This window comes from Macrotis lagotis, chromosome 4 (genome assembly GCF_037893015.1).
Source record: "Macrotis lagotis isolate mMagLag1 chromosome 4, bilby.v1.9.chrom.fasta, whole genome shotgun sequence".
Classification (NCBI taxonomy): Eukaryota; Metazoa; Chordata; class Mammalia; order Peramelemorphia; family Peramelidae; genus Macrotis; species Macrotis lagotis.
In genome coordinates, this window is record NC_133661.1 from 250,252,279 (window position 1) to 250,270,502 (window position 18,224).

The 18,224-nt window shown below is 38.7% G+C and overlaps 1 protein-coding gene and 1 long non-coding RNA gene across 3 annotated transcripts in view; one reads left to right on the top strand and one right to left on the bottom strand.

Annotated features, from left to right (window-relative positions):
- Window positions 1–18,224, top strand: part of LTBP2 (latent transforming growth factor beta binding protein 2) — a 188,010-nt gene that overhangs the window by 131,462 nt on the left and 38,324 nt on the right. For both annotated transcript variants that reach the window (XM_074235724.1, XM_074235725.1), the window contains exons 10-11: window positions 16,045–16,167; window positions 17,560–17,724. In XM_074235724.1, coding sequence (XP_074091825.1) covers window positions 16,045–16,167; window positions 17,560–17,724 — 288 coding nt within the window. The remainder of the gene's footprint in view (window positions 1–16,044; window positions 16,168–17,559; window positions 17,725–18,224) is intronic.
- Window positions 1,495–12,882, bottom strand: LOC141522351 (uncharacterized). The gene is made up of 3 exons (XR_012478199.1): window positions 12,789–12,882; window positions 11,611–11,780; window positions 1,495–1,785 (listed from the first exon to the last, which is right to left on the bottom strand). It is a non-coding gene; the product is annotated as an uncharacterized LOC141522351 (long non-coding RNA).

Consider the following 18,224-nt stretch of genomic DNA (forward strand, 5'->3'; position numbering starts at 1 on the left):
CTCTACTGTATACAGCACCTTCTCTTCTTCCTGGGATTGTGATCCAGGACTGTGACCCAGATCTGAGTATGGGCAAAGCAACAGAGTCCTGCCTCAGTGATAGCAAAGAGACCCTTGTGATCTCCTTCTGATTCCCCTACTGTTTTTGGACCGAGAGCTCTGGAAGCAGCTGCCTCTGCTGATTCAGTGACTCTCAAGGATTGTTCCTGGTTGCTGGGGTCAGCTCTACACTGCTGAGATCTGCTCTGGTCTGTGCTCCACTCTCACCCTGGTGCAGCAAACTTTTCCTGTTGATTTTTCAAGTTGTCCTTGGCATTCTCTAAGCTAAGAGGTCTGGAAATCTCCACCGCTGCCCCGACCCAGTTGTCCTGCTTCTGTTCCTGAATTGCTGGGACCAATTCCACCAAGAAAAGGACTGGGAAAAGCTTTACAGAAGGTGAGAATTTAGATGAGACTTGAAGGAAGTTAAGAAGGAAGTGGAGATGAGGAGGGAGAGAGTTGTTCCCATCATGGAAGACAGTGGAAATGATTGGAATTGGGAAATGAATGAAAAATAGTAAGGAAGTCGATGTCATTGGATCACAGAGTATGTGAAGAGGATGAAGATGTAAGGAGCCTGCAGAGGTAAGAAGAAGCCAGGGTAAAAAGGATGATAATAGAAAAAAAATCAATTAGGTGGCATAGTGGATAGAACATCAGCTCTGAAGTCAGGAGAACCTGAGTTCAAATCTAGGCTCAGACACTAGCTGTGTGATTTTTGGACAAGTCTTTAAACCTTGATTGCCTGAAAAAAGAAAGAAAAAAAAATTTAGAAGAATCTAGTTCAGTCCTCTCATTTTGCAGAGATTATTTCCTAGAATTTTGTAGGATGAATGGAAGAAAAGTGGGGGGGGATTGAGATTGGAAGAAGGAAATCAAGGAAATCCATCTAGGAGGGAGAGAGTAGCAGCAGCAGCAGTAGAGGGATGGACTGTTGGACCCTAATGCAAACCTTTCTAAGCTAAGATATGATCCATGGGAATTGTGACAATCTGTATGAGCAGTATAGATGAACAGGAGCAAAGAAGGAGTGATGATTCCATAGGAAGCAAGAAGCAAGGAGGAAATGGTCAAAGGATATGAACAGTTTTCAAATGAAGAAATTAAAGCTATATATAATCATATAAAAAAGAGCTCCAAATCATTACTGATTAGAGAAATGCAAATTAAAACAACCATTGGGTATCACCTCACACCTATCAGAATGGCTAAGATGACAAAAAGGGAAATCAACCAATGTTGGAGAGGTTGTGGGAGTGTCGGGACATTAATACCCTGTTGGTGGAAGTAGAAACTAATCCAACCATTTTGGAGAATAATATAGATGCCCATAGAGCAATAAAACTGACCCAGTAATTCCAATACTAGGCTTATTTCCAGAAGAAATCATAAAAAATGAGGAAAGTCCCACATGTTCCAAAATATTTACAGCACCTCTTTTTGTAGTGGCAAAGAACTGGAAATTGAGGAGATGCCCATCAAATGGGGAAAAACTGAACAAGTTATGATATATGAATATTATGGAATACTATTTATTGATAAGAAGCCATAAATGGTCAGTCTTTAGAGAAGCATGGAATGAATTTCAGGAACTGATGCTGAGCAAAGAGAGTAGAAACAAAAGAACATTGCATACATTAATAGAAACATTGTGAGTTGATCAATCTTGATGGAAGCAGTTTCTCTCAGCAGTTCGGAGAGCTAGTACAACCCTATTAGACCAGCTATGGACACTGCTATCCCCATCTAGAGGAAGAAAAACAAAACAAAAGAAAACAAAAAAACTTCAGAATCTCAGTGAACTCTATATTCACTTTTTAAAAATTTTTCTTATGTATTTCTTTCTTTTCTCTTAATCCTAATTCCTCATACAGAAAATGACTAATCTAGGGGCGGCTAGGTGGGCAGTGGATAAAGCACCGGCCTTGGAGTCAGGAGTACCTGGGTTCAAATCCCGTCTCAGATACTTACTAATTACCTAGCTGTGTGGCCTTGGGCAAGCCACTTAACCCCGTTTGCCTTGCAAAAAAAAACACCTTAAAAAAAAATCTTAGAAAATGACTAATCTGTAAACATGTTAAACAAATGTCTATGTACAGTGTTTACCAGACTGTTTGCTGTCTAAGAAAAGGGGTGGGGGTTGGGAAGGGAGGGTGGAAAGAAATTATTTAACTTTAAAACATGCATATGCATGTGGGTGAATGTTGAAAAACTTTCATAACATGTAATTGGAAAAATAAAATAAAATATTAACTGGGAAAAAAAAGTAAGGAGAACCAAGACTGAGAGGTGACACCAATTCAGTCTTTCCCAAAGATATTCCATCTCCACCCATATTGCAGAGATTTTTCTTATTGCTATTGATAATTTGTTCTGACTACTGGACTTGGGTCCAATTCCATTTATATTCTTATCTGTTTTATAATAAATATTTCTGCTTTCATTGGTTACCTTGACTGCTAACTGATGAACTAACTAGTATAAGTCAGAAGCTACTAGAATGCAAATGTTTTCAGAGAGTAGATTCCTGGGTGGGGTTTAAGCCATGATGCTATTTTCAGTTGTTTTCAAAACTTGAACCTACTCTGTCTTCAGATGACACATGGGTTACATTAACAAATGATTTATCTTGATCTAAGAAGTGTGAATTATCTTAAGTACTTTTGAAAGGGCCCAAAGACTTAGCTGTTTTTGGAAGATTTCCTTAAAGTGGATATTTCTTTCTGTAAATTTTTTAAACTGGTAGATTTTCAGATGTTTATTGCTTGCCTTAAAGCAAATACTGAATTTTATTAGGTAGATAATGAAAACATTCATACTTTTAAATTTTGTTAATGCTGTATTCCAACTCTTTTAATAGTCCTTATCTTTATTGAGAAGCCTATTATAATAAATATTCTTTGTAGGCAATTTCTGTGTTTCTTCTGACATTTTGATGTTTTCCCTTAACAATGTTTCAATTCAACTGTAATGTGCCCAAAAGCTCAACAACTAGGATCTGGTTTTGTCATGGTTCTATGGATTTTTCTCTTTTGTATTTCACAGTTTGTTTTGGCTAAGTCTAGGAAGTTTTAGTGGACATCCTAGAATTTAGTATTTAAACTTCTATTTTCTCAGTATTTTCTGGGATGTCAGCATTCCTAAGTTTGCTGCACTGTTATCTGTCTTTGAGGTCCATAACTTGATCCTGTATTCTTTCCAATTTTTTGAATAATTCAATTATTTTCTAAACTGATATTTCTCCCAGTTAATCTGGGTTGTCCATAGTAATAAGCATTATCTTTTCTACATTAGCTATTTTCTTTCTACATTATTTCTTCCTCATAATGTTATTGCTTTAGTTGTATCTGGTTCTTTGTGATTCCATTTAGGGTTTTCTTAGCAAAGATACTGGAGTGGTTTACCATTTCCATCTTCAGCTCATTTTTATAGATTAGGAAACTAAGGAAATAGGGTTAAACACAGGGTCACACAATGCTTGTGGTCATATTTTTAGCATCTTTTAATCATAATCTGAATTCCTTTCTTTTTTTTTTGCTTCAACCTCTTCTTTTACTTCAAATAATAATTTTTACTTAAAGACAAGTTCAGTTCTTAATGTTTTATGTTCACTAGGTCAATGGGACATCCAATATGAAATATCTATTAGGCTGTTTGTGATGTGGGAGTAGAATTCCAGACAGACAAGGTGTTGATAGATAAATAGATTTGTGAATCATTTTCATAGATGATAAGATGGATCTTCCAAGTGATAAAATATAGGGGGGAAAAAAGGGAAAGGATTGAGAATAGAGCCTTGGAGTACAGCCATAATAGATGCAACATGGATAATGATTCAGCAAAGGATACTAAAAAGGAATGCTCAGATAGGGAGGAGGAGAACCAAGAGTCAGCAAAACCAGGAAAGCCTAGAGAGAGGAGAGAGAGCATTTTGGAGGAGAAGGAAGTCAATAGATTCAAATACTGCAGAAATGTCAAAGCAGATGAGGACTGAAAACAAGTCATTAGATTTGGCTGTGGTAACTTTGGAGAAGAGCTGATTTCAGAGGGGCTTGTGATTTCCTTACTAGTATTTATCTTGTTTATTTTTTTAAATGTTCTATTTGATCATTTGAGTATGTTTCTTTGAAAGGCCATCCATTTTTTTTAGGTTTGTTTTTTTTTGCAAGGCAATGGGGTTAAGTGGCTTGCCCAAGGCCACACAGCTAGGTAATTATTAAGTGTCTGAGACTGGATTTCAACCCAGGTACTCCTGACTCCAGGGCTGTTGCTTTATCCACTGCGCCACCTAGCTGCCCCCATCTATTGTTTCTTGATCCATGTGCTGTACCATAGTATTTTTAAAATTTTTGGTGACACTCATCTTCATTTTGCTCATTTTCTATTTTGGTTGATTTTTATTTTCAGTTTTTTCAGATTCATTCCAATTTTACATTTCTATTGGTTGTTTTTAAAGATATATGTAAAGAACTGGTTTTACTTCAAATATATTCCTCTGTTATTTTCCAAAGCAGTTATGCTTATTGCCTGTATAACCTTGACTAAGTCACTTAATATCCTTGAGTCTAAGTTTCTTTATGTGTGTAAAATGAAGGGATTGAACTAGATGGTCTCTGAAATCTCATATAGCTCTTGATCTATATGGTCTTGATCTATATGATCTTGATCTTTTCTTTCATTGTTCCTTCCTTGTTTTCTTTTTAAGGGCTATTGGTTCTTTGTTTTCATCAATATCATTTCCCATAAACCCTACTTCCTTAAAAAAAAAGATCCTCCTCTATAGCAAAAATGTATAGTTAAGTAAAACAAATCAACACATGTTAGTTAACATATCTTCATTTCACACCTGAAGTCCAACATCTCTTTGGAGAGAAAAAAACAGTATGTTTCACCATTGGCTTTTTGGAGTCAAGATTGCTCATTACATTGATCATAATTATTAAGGTTTTTAATTTTTTTTTCTTCTACATTTCTCTGGTCATCATTTAAATTGTTTGTATCTTAAGAAGATTGTTGACAAACTGGAGCATAACCAAGGGAGGTGGGGCAACTGGGAGAATGAGGGGACTTAAAATATGTCATATGAGGAACAGTGCAAGGAACTGGTCATGTTTGTTTTGTTTTCTCCCTAAGAATTCCAAACTTAATAATCATGAACAGAAACAAACAGAAATAAAAAATGAACCATAAACACCACTATTTATTATTTATTTTTAAATGTGCATATTAATGTTAGTATGACATTGACAAAAATGAACTGTTTGCTTTGATGTCCCCTTCTGAACTCAGTTTCTCCTACATATTTTTCCAGATTTTGTTGCTTTTATTATTATTTTTTTTTACATAGCTGTAGTCAGTGTGTATATTGTTGTTTTAATTTTGCTTTCTTCCTTCTGTATCACTTCATATAAGCCTTCAGAACTAGGAATGTTTAGTCTAGAGAAGAAAAGACTAAGGGGAGCTGTGATAATTGCTTTCAAATATGTGAAGGTTGACCATGGAAGAAAAGGGAATGAACTTGTTCTTTATTGCCCTGAAGAACAGAAGTAGGACCAGTGGATAAAAATTCTGGGACGTCAGATTTTGGCTCAATAGAAAGAACAATCTAACAATAAGAGTTGACAATGGAAGGTTACTGAATGAAATAGTGAGTTTCCTGTTACTGGAGGTAATCAAAAAGAGGCTAAATGATGGCCTAATGGATAGAATATTTGGAATCTAGGAAGACCTAAATTCAAATCCGGTCTCAATCTTTTATCAGTTACGTGACCCTAGACAAGTGACTTAACTTCTCTGTTTCCTCATCGGTAATATGGGGATAATAATAGTCCCTCCCTCAAAGGGGGATATGAGGATTAAATGAAATAATACATAAAACATTTTGCAAATCTTTAAGCACTATGTGAATACTAGCTAATGTTATTATTATAACTCCCCTGTCAGGATCAGTCAGTCAGTAAACATTTATTAATCTCCTACCCTTCACCAGGAAGTATTCTAAGGATATTGACAGGGGATTGTTATATGGGTTTGACCTCTAAAGTGCCCTCAAGGGCAGCTAGATGACACAGTAGATAGAGTACCAGCCCTAGAGTCAGAAGGACCTGAGTTCAAATCCAGCCTTAGACATTTGACACTTAGTGATTGAGTGACCCTGGGAAAGTCACTTAATGCCATTGCCTTGCCAAAAAAAAAAAAAGATTAAAATAAAGATAAAATGCTCTTCTAAAATCCTAAGGCAAACAGGGGAAACAGAAAAATTCTTTAAGCAATAGTAAATATTGGAATAATTATATAGTTTCCCAAGATGAATATATTGAAGGAAAGAACTTAGTTGAATATATAAGTTCTTACAAATTTAAAAAGTAAGAAAGTGAAGCACTTAGGATAAGTTGGGATCATGGGATCATGAGGAATCAGACACAACTGAAATGTCTGAACAACAACAACGTGGCAGAAAAGATTTAGGTAAGCTGCATGCAAGAATTTCCCAAAAGGGAGCATAGACAAGTATTAAAGTAGGTTTAGTGAAGGAAGATAGAGAATATTCTCTAGAAAATTTCAAGTATGGGATATACTTAAAGTAGGTGATCAGTAGAGCCACAAACTAAGAAGTAAAAAAAGGAAAATTACATTATTAAATACTATATGCTAAATATTTTACAAATATTTTCTTATTTCATCCTCATAATAATCCTACAAGGTAGGTGCTATTAGTAATCCCATTTTATAGTACCAGTATTACATTCTGTAGAAGGAAAATTATTTTCCCAGGGCTGCACAGCCAGTATCTGAAGACAAATTTGAATTCAGGTTGACCTGGCTCCAGAACCAATATTCTGTACATTATGATGCCACCTAGCTGCTTCCATTATTATGCCTTAGGCAAAAAGCACAAACATGTTGGTGGGGAGAGGGCAGGAATAGAGATTTTGGACCACTCTGAGGTTTCTATGGTGGGAAGAAGTGGGAAGGTCAAATCAGGGAAGAGCTGTCCTGAAATGTTGCCAGGAAGTGTGTGTGTGTGTGTGTGTGTGTGTGTGTGTGTGTGTGTGTAAGGGGGCAAATATTGTCTATTATTTAGAGTGCTTTGACTCTTTGTGATCCCATTTGCAGTTTTTTGGCAAAGATCCTTAAGGTTTGCCATTTCCTTCTCCAGATCATTTTACAGATGAAGTGACTTGCCCAGGGTCATACAGCTGAGGCCAGATTTGAATTCATGAAGATGAATCTTCTTGACTCTAGGTTCTATCCACTCTATTCACTGTACCACCTAGTCACCCTTATCGGTTAGCTTTCCATTCTGACATATCATCCTTGCTTTCCAGGCTGCTGAAATACTACTATCAGTCCTAAGAGTGTCTCTTCTAAATTTTAGCAAATCTGGGATAAAGCTCCATTTTGCCCCCCCCCCCCCAATAGTTATTGCTTCACTTATTGCTTAATAAATGTCTGTTGAATGAAAATGAATGTTGTAGGTGATATGTACCTGAATTTAGAGGCAAGGATTGATTCTATGGCATTTTTTAAAAGGGGGATCATGAATTAAGTTTGGCAACCACCACCAGTGTAGACGATACTTCTAGTACTAGGCACTAAGCACTACTTACACCATTCATTTCCATTCAATAAGCATTTACTATTATTAAACACCAAAACCATAGCTAGTGAGAGGGGAAAATGGAACTTTGTCCCAAGGTATCAAAATTAAGAGGACACCATTAGTCCTTCAACACCCTAGAAACAACTGGGTTCATCATTGTGCAAGGATATCCCAACTTCAGCTAGAGATCTTTACCATATTCTCCCTACCATAACGTCTTCCCTCTGTGAATATCTCCAGTTCTTCTTGGATATATCTTTTATGAACATACTTGTTTGTGTATTGTCTCCTTCATTACTGAATGCCAGGACTGTATCATTAATAGCTGGGGTTGTTTCAGGAAGACTAGTACCTCTAGTGTGAGGACTTGCTGAGCCCTTTTCAAGGCTGTTCAATCCACTTTTGGTGTCCACCTTCACTCAACTCTCTCCTGAGGCTATAAGAAGCTGTGGCATGCTCAGCAAACTGTCTGGGCAGATGGTCTAAACCAGGTTGAAGGTAATCAAAGAGCCTCAAACCCATTGATGAGTTGGGGGCTGTGTCTACTCAAAGAATGTAGAAATTTCCCCCAAGGCAGAATGGGCACTTGAGAATAATTTGTTCCAATAGTCATAAAGGCAGTCGAAGCAGGTGTTGTGGAGCACTAACAGTGTGGTAAGACTTTTTAGATGACAAAGTCATCCACTACATCCAGGGCCATTGCCAGTTGTCTTGTCTTTTGATCTGCCACTGGACTTTGATGGCTCTGGAAGAGGATGAGGCTGACAACTTTATGCAATTCTGCCTCACTTAAATCCAATTCACAAAAGAGTCAAGACATCACCCCCAGGATATGATTGGTCTTCTTCAGGAACTAAGGACAAACAACAACAGTTCTCTATCCATTAGACCACTATATAGATTCTTTTTGATTACCTCTAGTAACAGAAAACTACTTCATTCGGTAGTCTTCCACTGTCAGATAGCTCTAAATTGTTAGAATTTTCTTTATATCAAGCCAAAATCTGACTTCCCATAATTTCTGTCCACTGATTCTAGTTCTACTTGTGTTTATTTGTTTACTTTGCCAAGTCATCAAATGAGGTAGACCTCTTACAATAACTCTATGTCAGGTCAGTCCTTGGGTTGGGAAGCTCTCATTTAGATGACCTCAAGAGTATCCTTCTAGATTTAGGATTTTTAATTTTTTTTTTTTTAGGTTTTTGCAAGGCAATGGGGTTAAGTGGCTTGCCCAAGGCCACACAGCTCGGTAATTATTAAGTGTCTGAGACTGGATTTGAACCCAGGTACTCCTGACTCCAGGGCTGGTGCTTTATCCACTACGCCACCTAGCTGCTCCCAGGATTTTTCATTTCTATGAATCTCAAGAGCAGATTGAAGGTTTAGCATAGACCTCACTATGACTAATCTGTTCTATCTTTGAGATCATCACTCACAGAGAAGATTTGGATTGTGGTGGTGGGGCAGTGGGAAGAAAGAGAAGGGTTTAAAGTACAGGTAAAGATATAGAGGAAAATTCAGAAAGGAACAAGTTAGTCACTATTTATTAAGCACTTTATATGGCAGGTACTATGCAAAGCACTGGAAAATTTGGAATACCTCAAGAAGAGCAAACAGTGCCTATAACTGGTGGGGGCAAGTTCTTCTTTGAAACAAGAGAAGGTGGAACTGCTCATTTCTAAAAAAGAACTGCTGTCTGGGGGAGAGAGGGAGAGAGAGGATAGTGAGAACAAATTAGTGAGAAGTGATCCAAGAGGTGTGCAAACCCTAGCTGTCAAATGAGACTGGCTAACAGACACAAAAGAGTAAATCCACAAAAAAGATACTGCTTTGGGGTTTTGCGCTTCAGAGAAGTTAAATACTGAAGTACCTATTCCTCCTTCCCTATCCCAAAAGCAGGACAGCTGGCTGTGTGACTCAGGCATCAGTGCAGGGCCTAGAGTTAAGAGGACTCATCTTCAAGGTCACAGACACACTGGACAAATCACTTAACCCTATTTGCCTCAGTTTTCCTATCTGTAAAATGAGTTGGAGAAGGAACTGGCAAACCCCTCCAGTATTTTTGCCTTACTTTCCCCATCTGTAAAATAGAGGGGGGAAAAATTATAAACTACTCCAAGGATCTTTGTCAAGAGAACCATAAAAGTGGCCACAAAGATTAGACATGACTGAACTGACTAACAAAAACAAATTCCAAATTCAGATTATCTGAAAAGCAAATAGGTATTTGGATAATGACCCAAACCCACATTTTTACATTTGAGGAAAAAAAGATGAAAGGATCCTCAGTGGCCTGACCTCCTAGAAACTTCTCCAACTTGATAAATAATAGTCCTTCCAAAGACTCCATGAAGGCTGAACCTGAACTTCCAATATGCCTCTTCTTCCCTTTCTTTTCCTTTTCCATCCCCTCCTTCCTCTTTTCTTCTAAGAAAAATGCTAATAGAGATTATAGATAATGAAACCTGGAGCCTGCCCTCATGGAGTTTATAATCTAGTAAAAGAGACAAAGCACAACCCATGTAAAGAGATGTTTTACTATACAATAGATATGCTATAACTCTAGTGAAAGATAGACTATAAGAGCCTACGACATCTACAAAGTAACATGTGAATTGAAGGAAGGATAGTTTGTTTTCAGCTAGAGGAATTGGAGGAGCCTTCTGGAGGTGGCAGCTGAAGGATGGGTATAATTTCAAAAGGACAAGAATGGGCATGAGGAGGAATGCAAAGGCATAGGGATGTCCTAGATGTTTCTTAACTTCCTCTTGCTAATTCAGGCTACTAGGTGACTCTCCCTCAAGGGTAGCCACCTTTCTTACATGGCACAGACTCTAAGGTACAATTGTCGATCTGGGCAGTAGGAAGGGCACCCCCCGGAGCCAGCTTACATTCCCATCAGGACTTGTCCCTAACAAGTTTTGTGTCTGTGGCACTTCCCCAGGGTCCCCACCTCCTTTCTGTGGATTCAGCCAAGCAGCTGGTTTTCTTTAGTGCCCTAGCCAGGTCATCTTTCAGCCCTTGTCCTTGTGGTTGATGCCAAATACTCTAAAGCGCATATTTGGCGAGGAGTTTGTGGGCAGGGCCTGGGCAGGTGGCTCTCATTAAGTTTGGCTGGCTCCTATTAACAGCTTATCTGCTTAAAGCATTAGTCAGGTCTTTGTGGGACCATAGAGGATGACTCCCTCCTCTTTACATCCCCCTTTACTCCCAGTTCTCAACAGCAAGGACCTCCTGAAAAACCTTCACTATCATCATCTCCATCAACCAAAAGCATGCGTTAGACCCGCCTCTGTGGGAGAAGCACCCCCCCCCCAAGTTTACAGTCTGAAACTACTGGCCCTGCTGTGGAAGAGCCCGTAAAAAATTATGGGAGAATTCATAGCTAGACCCAAGCCACCTGTGAGTGCCCCTCCTCATAAGCCACAGAGAGTTTGAAGAGGAGGGTGCATGGAAATGTGGGGGCAGCAGAGATTTCACATAAAATCTGGTGGTCAGCTAATTTTCTTCATAGAAAAATTTGCAAGAAGGAATTGTGTCAAACTATAACAGGAAAGATTCTGGATAGAAGAGTGACCAAGGAAAGCAACATCCATTAAATGTATCTGTCCTCAGAGTCAGGAAGCTTCAAATTATGTTATATGACATATCTCTATACCTCAGTGTCATTATCTGTAAAATGAAGAAACTAATACCTACTTCATAAGACTGTTGTGAAGATCAAATGATAGTGGTTAAACATTTTGTAAGCCTCCATAAATGTTAGCTATTAATTATCTATTAGGGTATTTATAAATGCCTTAGCTATATAGCCAATATATAATGCTAGTTATAAGTATGAATGTTAGCTATTAATGAATATATATTAGCTATATAGTTAATATATAGTTAGTTTACAATATAAATGTTAACTATTAAGTATCTATTAGCTATTAATGTTAGCCATATAACTAATATATGTTAGTTACATTGATGATAAGGGTCTCCAAGTCTTCATAAAATTTTTCTTTAACTTCATCAGTGTTTGTCATGGTGGGAGCACAGGCACTGATGATGATGGCATGGCATTTTCCTAGAAGTGGCAATTTCATTGTCATGAGCCTGTCATTCACTCCCTTTGGTGAGCATTCAAGATTACCTGGTAGGAGAAGATAAAGTTATTAAGGTCCTTTCTTGAACTAAACTGCTTAGCATTCCAACATTACTACAGAGAGTGCAACTACAATGGACTGGACATGTTGTTAGAATACCAGATGCTTGCCAAAAAACACTATTTCATGGAGAACTCACACAAGGCAAGCACTCACAAGAGGGTCAGAAGTGATACCGGGACACCCTGAAGGTCTCATTAAAGAACTTTAGAATTGATTGTGCAGCATGGGAGATACTGGCACAGGACAACCCAGCATGGCCTGCCCTCACCAGTGAGGGGGTTACACTTTATGAGGAAGGCAGAATGGAAACAACTCAAAGGAAATGTGACATAAGTAAGTTTAGAGTACCCACCCCAGGTGTTCACATGAACTATTTGTACCCAACTGCAGTAGAGCATTCTGAGCTCATATTGGTCTGATCGTCCATAGTAGGACACGCTGTAATTTTTCTCAAATACGGTGATGTCCTTTTGGTCTTCTTTGTTAATGAATGACAAGAACCAACCAACCAACCAATGTTAGTTATAAATAAAAATGTTAGCTATTAATAATTGTTAGCACTATAGCTAATATACAATGTTAGTATTAATATAAATGTTAATGATTATTAAATATATTAGCTATTTAGCTAATATATAGTTAGTTATAAATATAAATGTTAGCTATTAATATCTATAAGCTATTAATAAATATGTATTAGCTATATAACTAATATGTTAGTTATAATAAAGGTTAACTAGATGATCTATTAACTATTAATAAATGTGTTAGCTATATAGATAATATATAATGTACATTATAAATATAAATGTTTATTATCTGTATAGCTAATATTTAGTGAGTTACAAATATGTTAGCTGTTAATTAATTTTAGCTTATAATTATTTAATTAAAATTATCATTTTAAGAATTTTCCAAGCATGTAAGTTGCATATTTATATTTATATATGTGTTTGTGTGTGTCTGTGTGTGCATGAACTCAAGTCCATTACATCAAGATGAGATTGCTCCTCTCCCTTGGAGTCCCACAGGATTCACTGAGGTTCCAGCTGCTTGCTCTGCTTCTCTATCCTCTCTCTTGTTTGAAGCTTTTTAGGAAATCAGCTGGAGGTAAATTGGCATAACCCCACCCAGCTACCACAGAGGAAGATAGGAAAGGGAAAGAAAATTAGAGAGAGAGTGGGAGTGTCCTTCAGAGCTTCTAAACCTTGTGGGACATGATGATATGAACAGAAGACATTTTTCCATGATACAAATAGGCAAATAGGACTGACTCAGCATTAACCAACCTAGAGTGAAAAACAGATAGTCAAGACTAGGAAGAAGACATGGCCAAAAGCCAACTGGAAGGTGACTTTGTGGATTCAAGTGGTCACACACACACACACACACACACACAGATTTCAAAAAGCTGGAAGTGCTCTGTCCCAAAAGTATTAAAAATCTGTAGCAACTCTCCTTATCATGGTTTGAGAGTTGGTCCCCTGGAGAAAAAATAATGAGCAATAGCATCTTGTTAGAGTGCTATAGTCACTGAAAAAGGCTCTGGATGGCAGCAACAATGGAAAGTGCATAATGCATTTGTTCACATAAGGAAGAGGAGAGAAAACTGCAGTAGAAAGGGGAAATATTTTGGGAGGGAAAAGGAAGGTTGTGAGGTGGAATAGCAGTAAGCAACAATGGTCAGAAAGATGTTCACTAAAGATACGATACACACAAAAAGGCTTCAGGATCCTCAAAAGCAACACAAATATGAAGAAGTAAACTGTATTCTTCTCTCTTTGCTGGAATAGCACCAGTACCAAAAGCTTGTTTATAAAGATTTCTTCATTAACTGAGATGCAAGTCTTCTCTGTGTACTTTAATGATGAAATAAAACTGTTCTGTTTTGAGAGAGTGCCAGGGCCTTGAGTCAGGAAGACTCATCTTTCTGAGTTCAAATGTAACCTCAGGCACATACCTTGTGACCCTGGACAAGTCATTTAATCCTGTTAAACCTCAGTCCCTCATCTGAAAAATAAGTTAGAGGAAGAAATAAATAACAAACCTCTCCAATATCTTTGCCAAAAACACTCTACAAGAGAAGTCATAAAATAAACAACTAAACAACAACAAATGTTTTAAGCCATGTAAATCTGAGTACTTGTAAGGGGACCTAATGACCACCCTTGGGGGAACTGAAAAACATTGAAGTTCTGAGTTTCCTTCAGACCAGAAATAACAAGTCATCACTTAAGTGTACCTAGACTCTTTAAGAAAAGGGGTTACTCAGAAAAATTAAAGAAAGTTGACTCTCTAGAGATAGTTTATCAAAGGTACTCTGAGGCCAACTCTAATGATTGATTGTAAATCAATAAGTTACAAATCAGGGCTTGATAAATTGTTTTATTGACTGTCCAGAGCTGAAAAGGCAGGTAATAAAATACAGATTAAACTTAAAAGTGTGTCCAGGGTACTTTGCCCCTTCCTTTCCTTCCTCTCCAACCCCACCCAGAGCTGGTTGTTAAATATTTTATCAGCATACCACTGGAGCATACCCTTTGTTCATGGGTTTATTTTAGGAACATACTGCCTGAAAAGAGAGGGAGAAACTACAAGTCCTTCTGACTTAAGCTTCTTATTCTCATCTCCTTGATCTTCTTACTGTCAAGAGAAAAGAAAAAAGGGGCTGAGGTGGGGGGCTCTTGTTTTGATTGGAGTTTATATGAAGATTTCAATTCCATGAGGAATATTTAGAGGCTTAGGAAGTTAGCATATTTATTGCTGATATTTGTGCCAAAAAGTAGTGGATGTGAGACCAAAATGAGCATGATGAATACTAGAGCTAGCACTTGATAAGAGTCCTTGAATGAATTTTGATTGTCAGTATGGAGAAATGGAAAAAGTCTGGAAGGTATAGAGAGACAACTAGCTGTTAAAATGAATGGTTCTAGCACTAGGCCTCAGGAAGACCTGAGTTCAAATCTAGCCTTATATTCTTACTAGTGAGACCCTGGACAAGTCACTTAGACTCTGCCTTGGTTTCCTCATCTGTAAAATAGAGATTATAATAGAACTTACCTGGGGGTGGGTTGTGAAGATCCAATGATAAGATAATAATTGTGAAGTGTTTAGCACTGTCTGATACACAGTAAGCATTATATAAATATTGTGTTTTATTATTATTTTTATTCTGATCAACATTTGCCTTGTATCATCTTTCCCTATATGATGACTGAAGTGTGACTGTTTGTAGATGTGGATGTGGATATTTCATTGTGGGGAGTTGGCATTTATAGGTGTTTGTCTAAGACTAAGTCAAAGGTTGCTAGTACTCCTTAATATAATCCAGTTGTAGAGTAAGCAATGAAGAGAGCTGTAAAAATCATGTTCAACCTAGTACAACTTGTCTGAAATAGGTGGGGGATACAACTGGGGCAGCTAGGTGGTGCAGTAGATGGAATACCAGCCCTGGAATCAGGAGGACCTGAGTTCAAATGTGGCCTCAGACACTTAATAATTGCCTAGCTGTGTGACCTTGGGCAAGTCACTTAACCCCATTGCTTTAAATAAAAAGAAAATTTAAAAAGAAAGAAAAGAAATAGGGATACAACTGAGGGTTGGCTTTTCTTTATCTTCCTGGAAAGTGTCAGAGGGCAGGCTAAAAGAAGGACTATGGTAAAGGGCATCAGGCCTCCTTGCCCCCATTCTTATCTTGTCTCCACCTCCTGTACTTAGCTCTAGCTCTAACATCTTGTATGGAGGAAGGATGCTCAATGAATAAGGCCCTTACAAATAATAATTAGATTAAATATGTGTGAACCCTAAAAGTTTGTCCTAATAAGGGACAAATGATAATCTTGAGTTAGGTCTCAAGAAAAAACAAAGCAGAATTAGGTTAATATACATGTTTATTGATATTTCTCTAAGTTTGTATATGGCAGGGATCTGACTAGAGAGCCAAACCAGAAATGGGAGTCCTGAACTGATCTCCAGCTTGTCCAGTCAAAAAAGGTTGCAGCCCTCAATTTAGGATTGTGGAGGGAGACCCAGAATGAGACTGGGGGAACTGGTTATCAGATACTCCATTACAATGAGTGGTCTATCAGTATGGCCAGGACCTCCTCTAATGTGAATTCTCCCTTCTAGATGTCTGCTCACCCAGTCCGCTTTGATACAATGGGATCAGTTATTAGAGGTCAACAGCAGTGATCTTCCAACCCAACCTCTCTTTATCAATCAGTATTTTTTTCTCTTCTGATCTTGCAGATATCAATGAATGTCTCCTACTGGGATTATGCAAAAATGCTGAGTGTGTGAACACCCGAGGCAGCTACCTCTGCACCTGCAAGCCAGGAAATATGTTGGACCCTTCTCGAAGTCATTGTGTGTGTAAGTGCTCACAGCTGGGAAGAGGGGACAGTGTCCTCTGAGAGCCCCCCTGTCTGCATACTGTAATTTCCCATCCATTTTTACTTTACTATTTCCACAAGTGCATATGAATTTGTGGTTTTCTGGGTCTCTGTGTAATTGCCTTCTTCTGTCTACTTGGGCTTCAGTGTGTGAATCTCCATGCAACTAGTGTGAACTTCCCAGGAGTGAGCTTGCACTTGTTTACATTCACATCTACTCTTGGAGCTAAATGCAGTGACTTGGGATGGGGTAGAATTGCCAGCTTGGATCATACAATGTTCACCATATCAACCAGTCAGAAGAGCAATGTCAACTGGCCTGGATGTAACTTCTTATAAGCATAAAGGAGCCAAATAAAATAGAATAATGTTGCCCTCTTTTGGTGTTGTCAGAGACAATTGACAGTTACATAAGCCTGGCCTGGATTTTTTTTCCCCTGAAAACCAGCCAAGTTCCAACTGAGTAAAAGCAAAATTGTTCAAAAGTTTTCTTCTTTCTGCTCCCCATAAATATCTTCTCTCATCAAACAATTAATTAGTTAATTCAGCCAACATTTTTCCAAATGCTGTTATTTGAGACAGAGAGATGACTAAGAATTCCTTTGACCCATTATCATCTGGTGTTGGGAATAGAGGGGTGAGGAGGTAAGGAGGTAGAGTGGAGGGGTGGGGGAGTAGAGGGGTAAGAGGGTGGAGAGGTGGAGGAATGGGGGTGGGAGGAAAGATAGGCCCAGCACAGCCACAGAAAGAGAATGCAGTTTGGGTATGTTGCAAATGCATGAAATAAGGAGTTAGCTATGATCCCTTCCGGCTAAGCAGGTGGGTATCAAGGAAGAAGTGGCATTTGAGTGGGCCCATGAAAGACAGGGGGCAGCTAAGTGTTGCCATAGCACTGGGCCTGGATGCAGGAAAACTAACCTTCCTGAGATCAAATGTAGCCTTAGATATTTACTAGCTGGGTGACCCCAGGCAAGTCACTTAACCCTGTTTGCCTTGGTTTCTTCATCTGTAAAATGAACTGGAGAAGGAAATGACAAACCACTGCAATATCTTTGGCAAGAAACCCTCATATGGAATCACAGAGAGTTGGATGCAACTAAACAGAACACTCATCATTCATTCACCAATTCCTAGGCATAGCCTTCTAGAGTTGTTTTTCATCTCTATTATAATCCCAGTCAAAAGAAATGTAAGGTCTTTGAGGGCAGAGATTGCATATTTCAGTTCTGTTTTGTTTACTTACTTTGTCTGGGAGCAGAGAGGTGCTCAGAAAATTCTTCCTGAAACTTACTACCTTACCAAAAAAGGGAAAGGAGCACTCTCTTCATTTCCCCATTAGGGTTATTTGAGACAAATTAATTCTCTGTTCCAGCGGATAAGGCTGTGTCCATGGAGCAGGGGCTGTGCTTCCGATCAGCAGGGGCCGGCACATGTACACTGCCCCTGGCCCAGCGGATCACCAAGCAGATTTGCTGCTGCAGTCGGGTTGGCAAAGGATGGGGGAAGAAGTGTGAGAAGTGTCCCCTGCCTGGTTCAGGTAACCCCCTTGCTATGCCTTCTTTATACTCCCTAACCCCTGTTCCCACCCCCACCCCCACTCCAGGACATCCACCAGCTTCACCTTCAAGAGACTATTTCATGGAAAAGGAGACCCAGCATGCTGCCCTAGAAGGGATTGTATGGGGTTTATTCTACTCCTTCCCTTCTTCATGATCTGCTAGAGGCACCAAGTCCTTCCTTAACACCATAGATAGGATCAAATATCTAGAGCTTGGAAGGGACTTTGAAGGTCAACTAGTCCAACCCCCTCGTTTTATAGAAAAAGAAGGAAGGAAAGGAGGGAGAGAAGTTAGGAAGGGAAAGGGGGAGAAGAGGAAAGGAAGGAGAAGGAGGAAGGGAAGAAGGCAAGAAGGGAAAGGAAGGAGAGAAGGGAGAAAGGAAGGAAAGAAAGGGAGAGAGAAGGAAAAGAAAGATGGGAGAAAGGGAGGAAAGAAAGAAGAAAGGACAGATTTATATAGTATTTGCTATGTCCCAAGC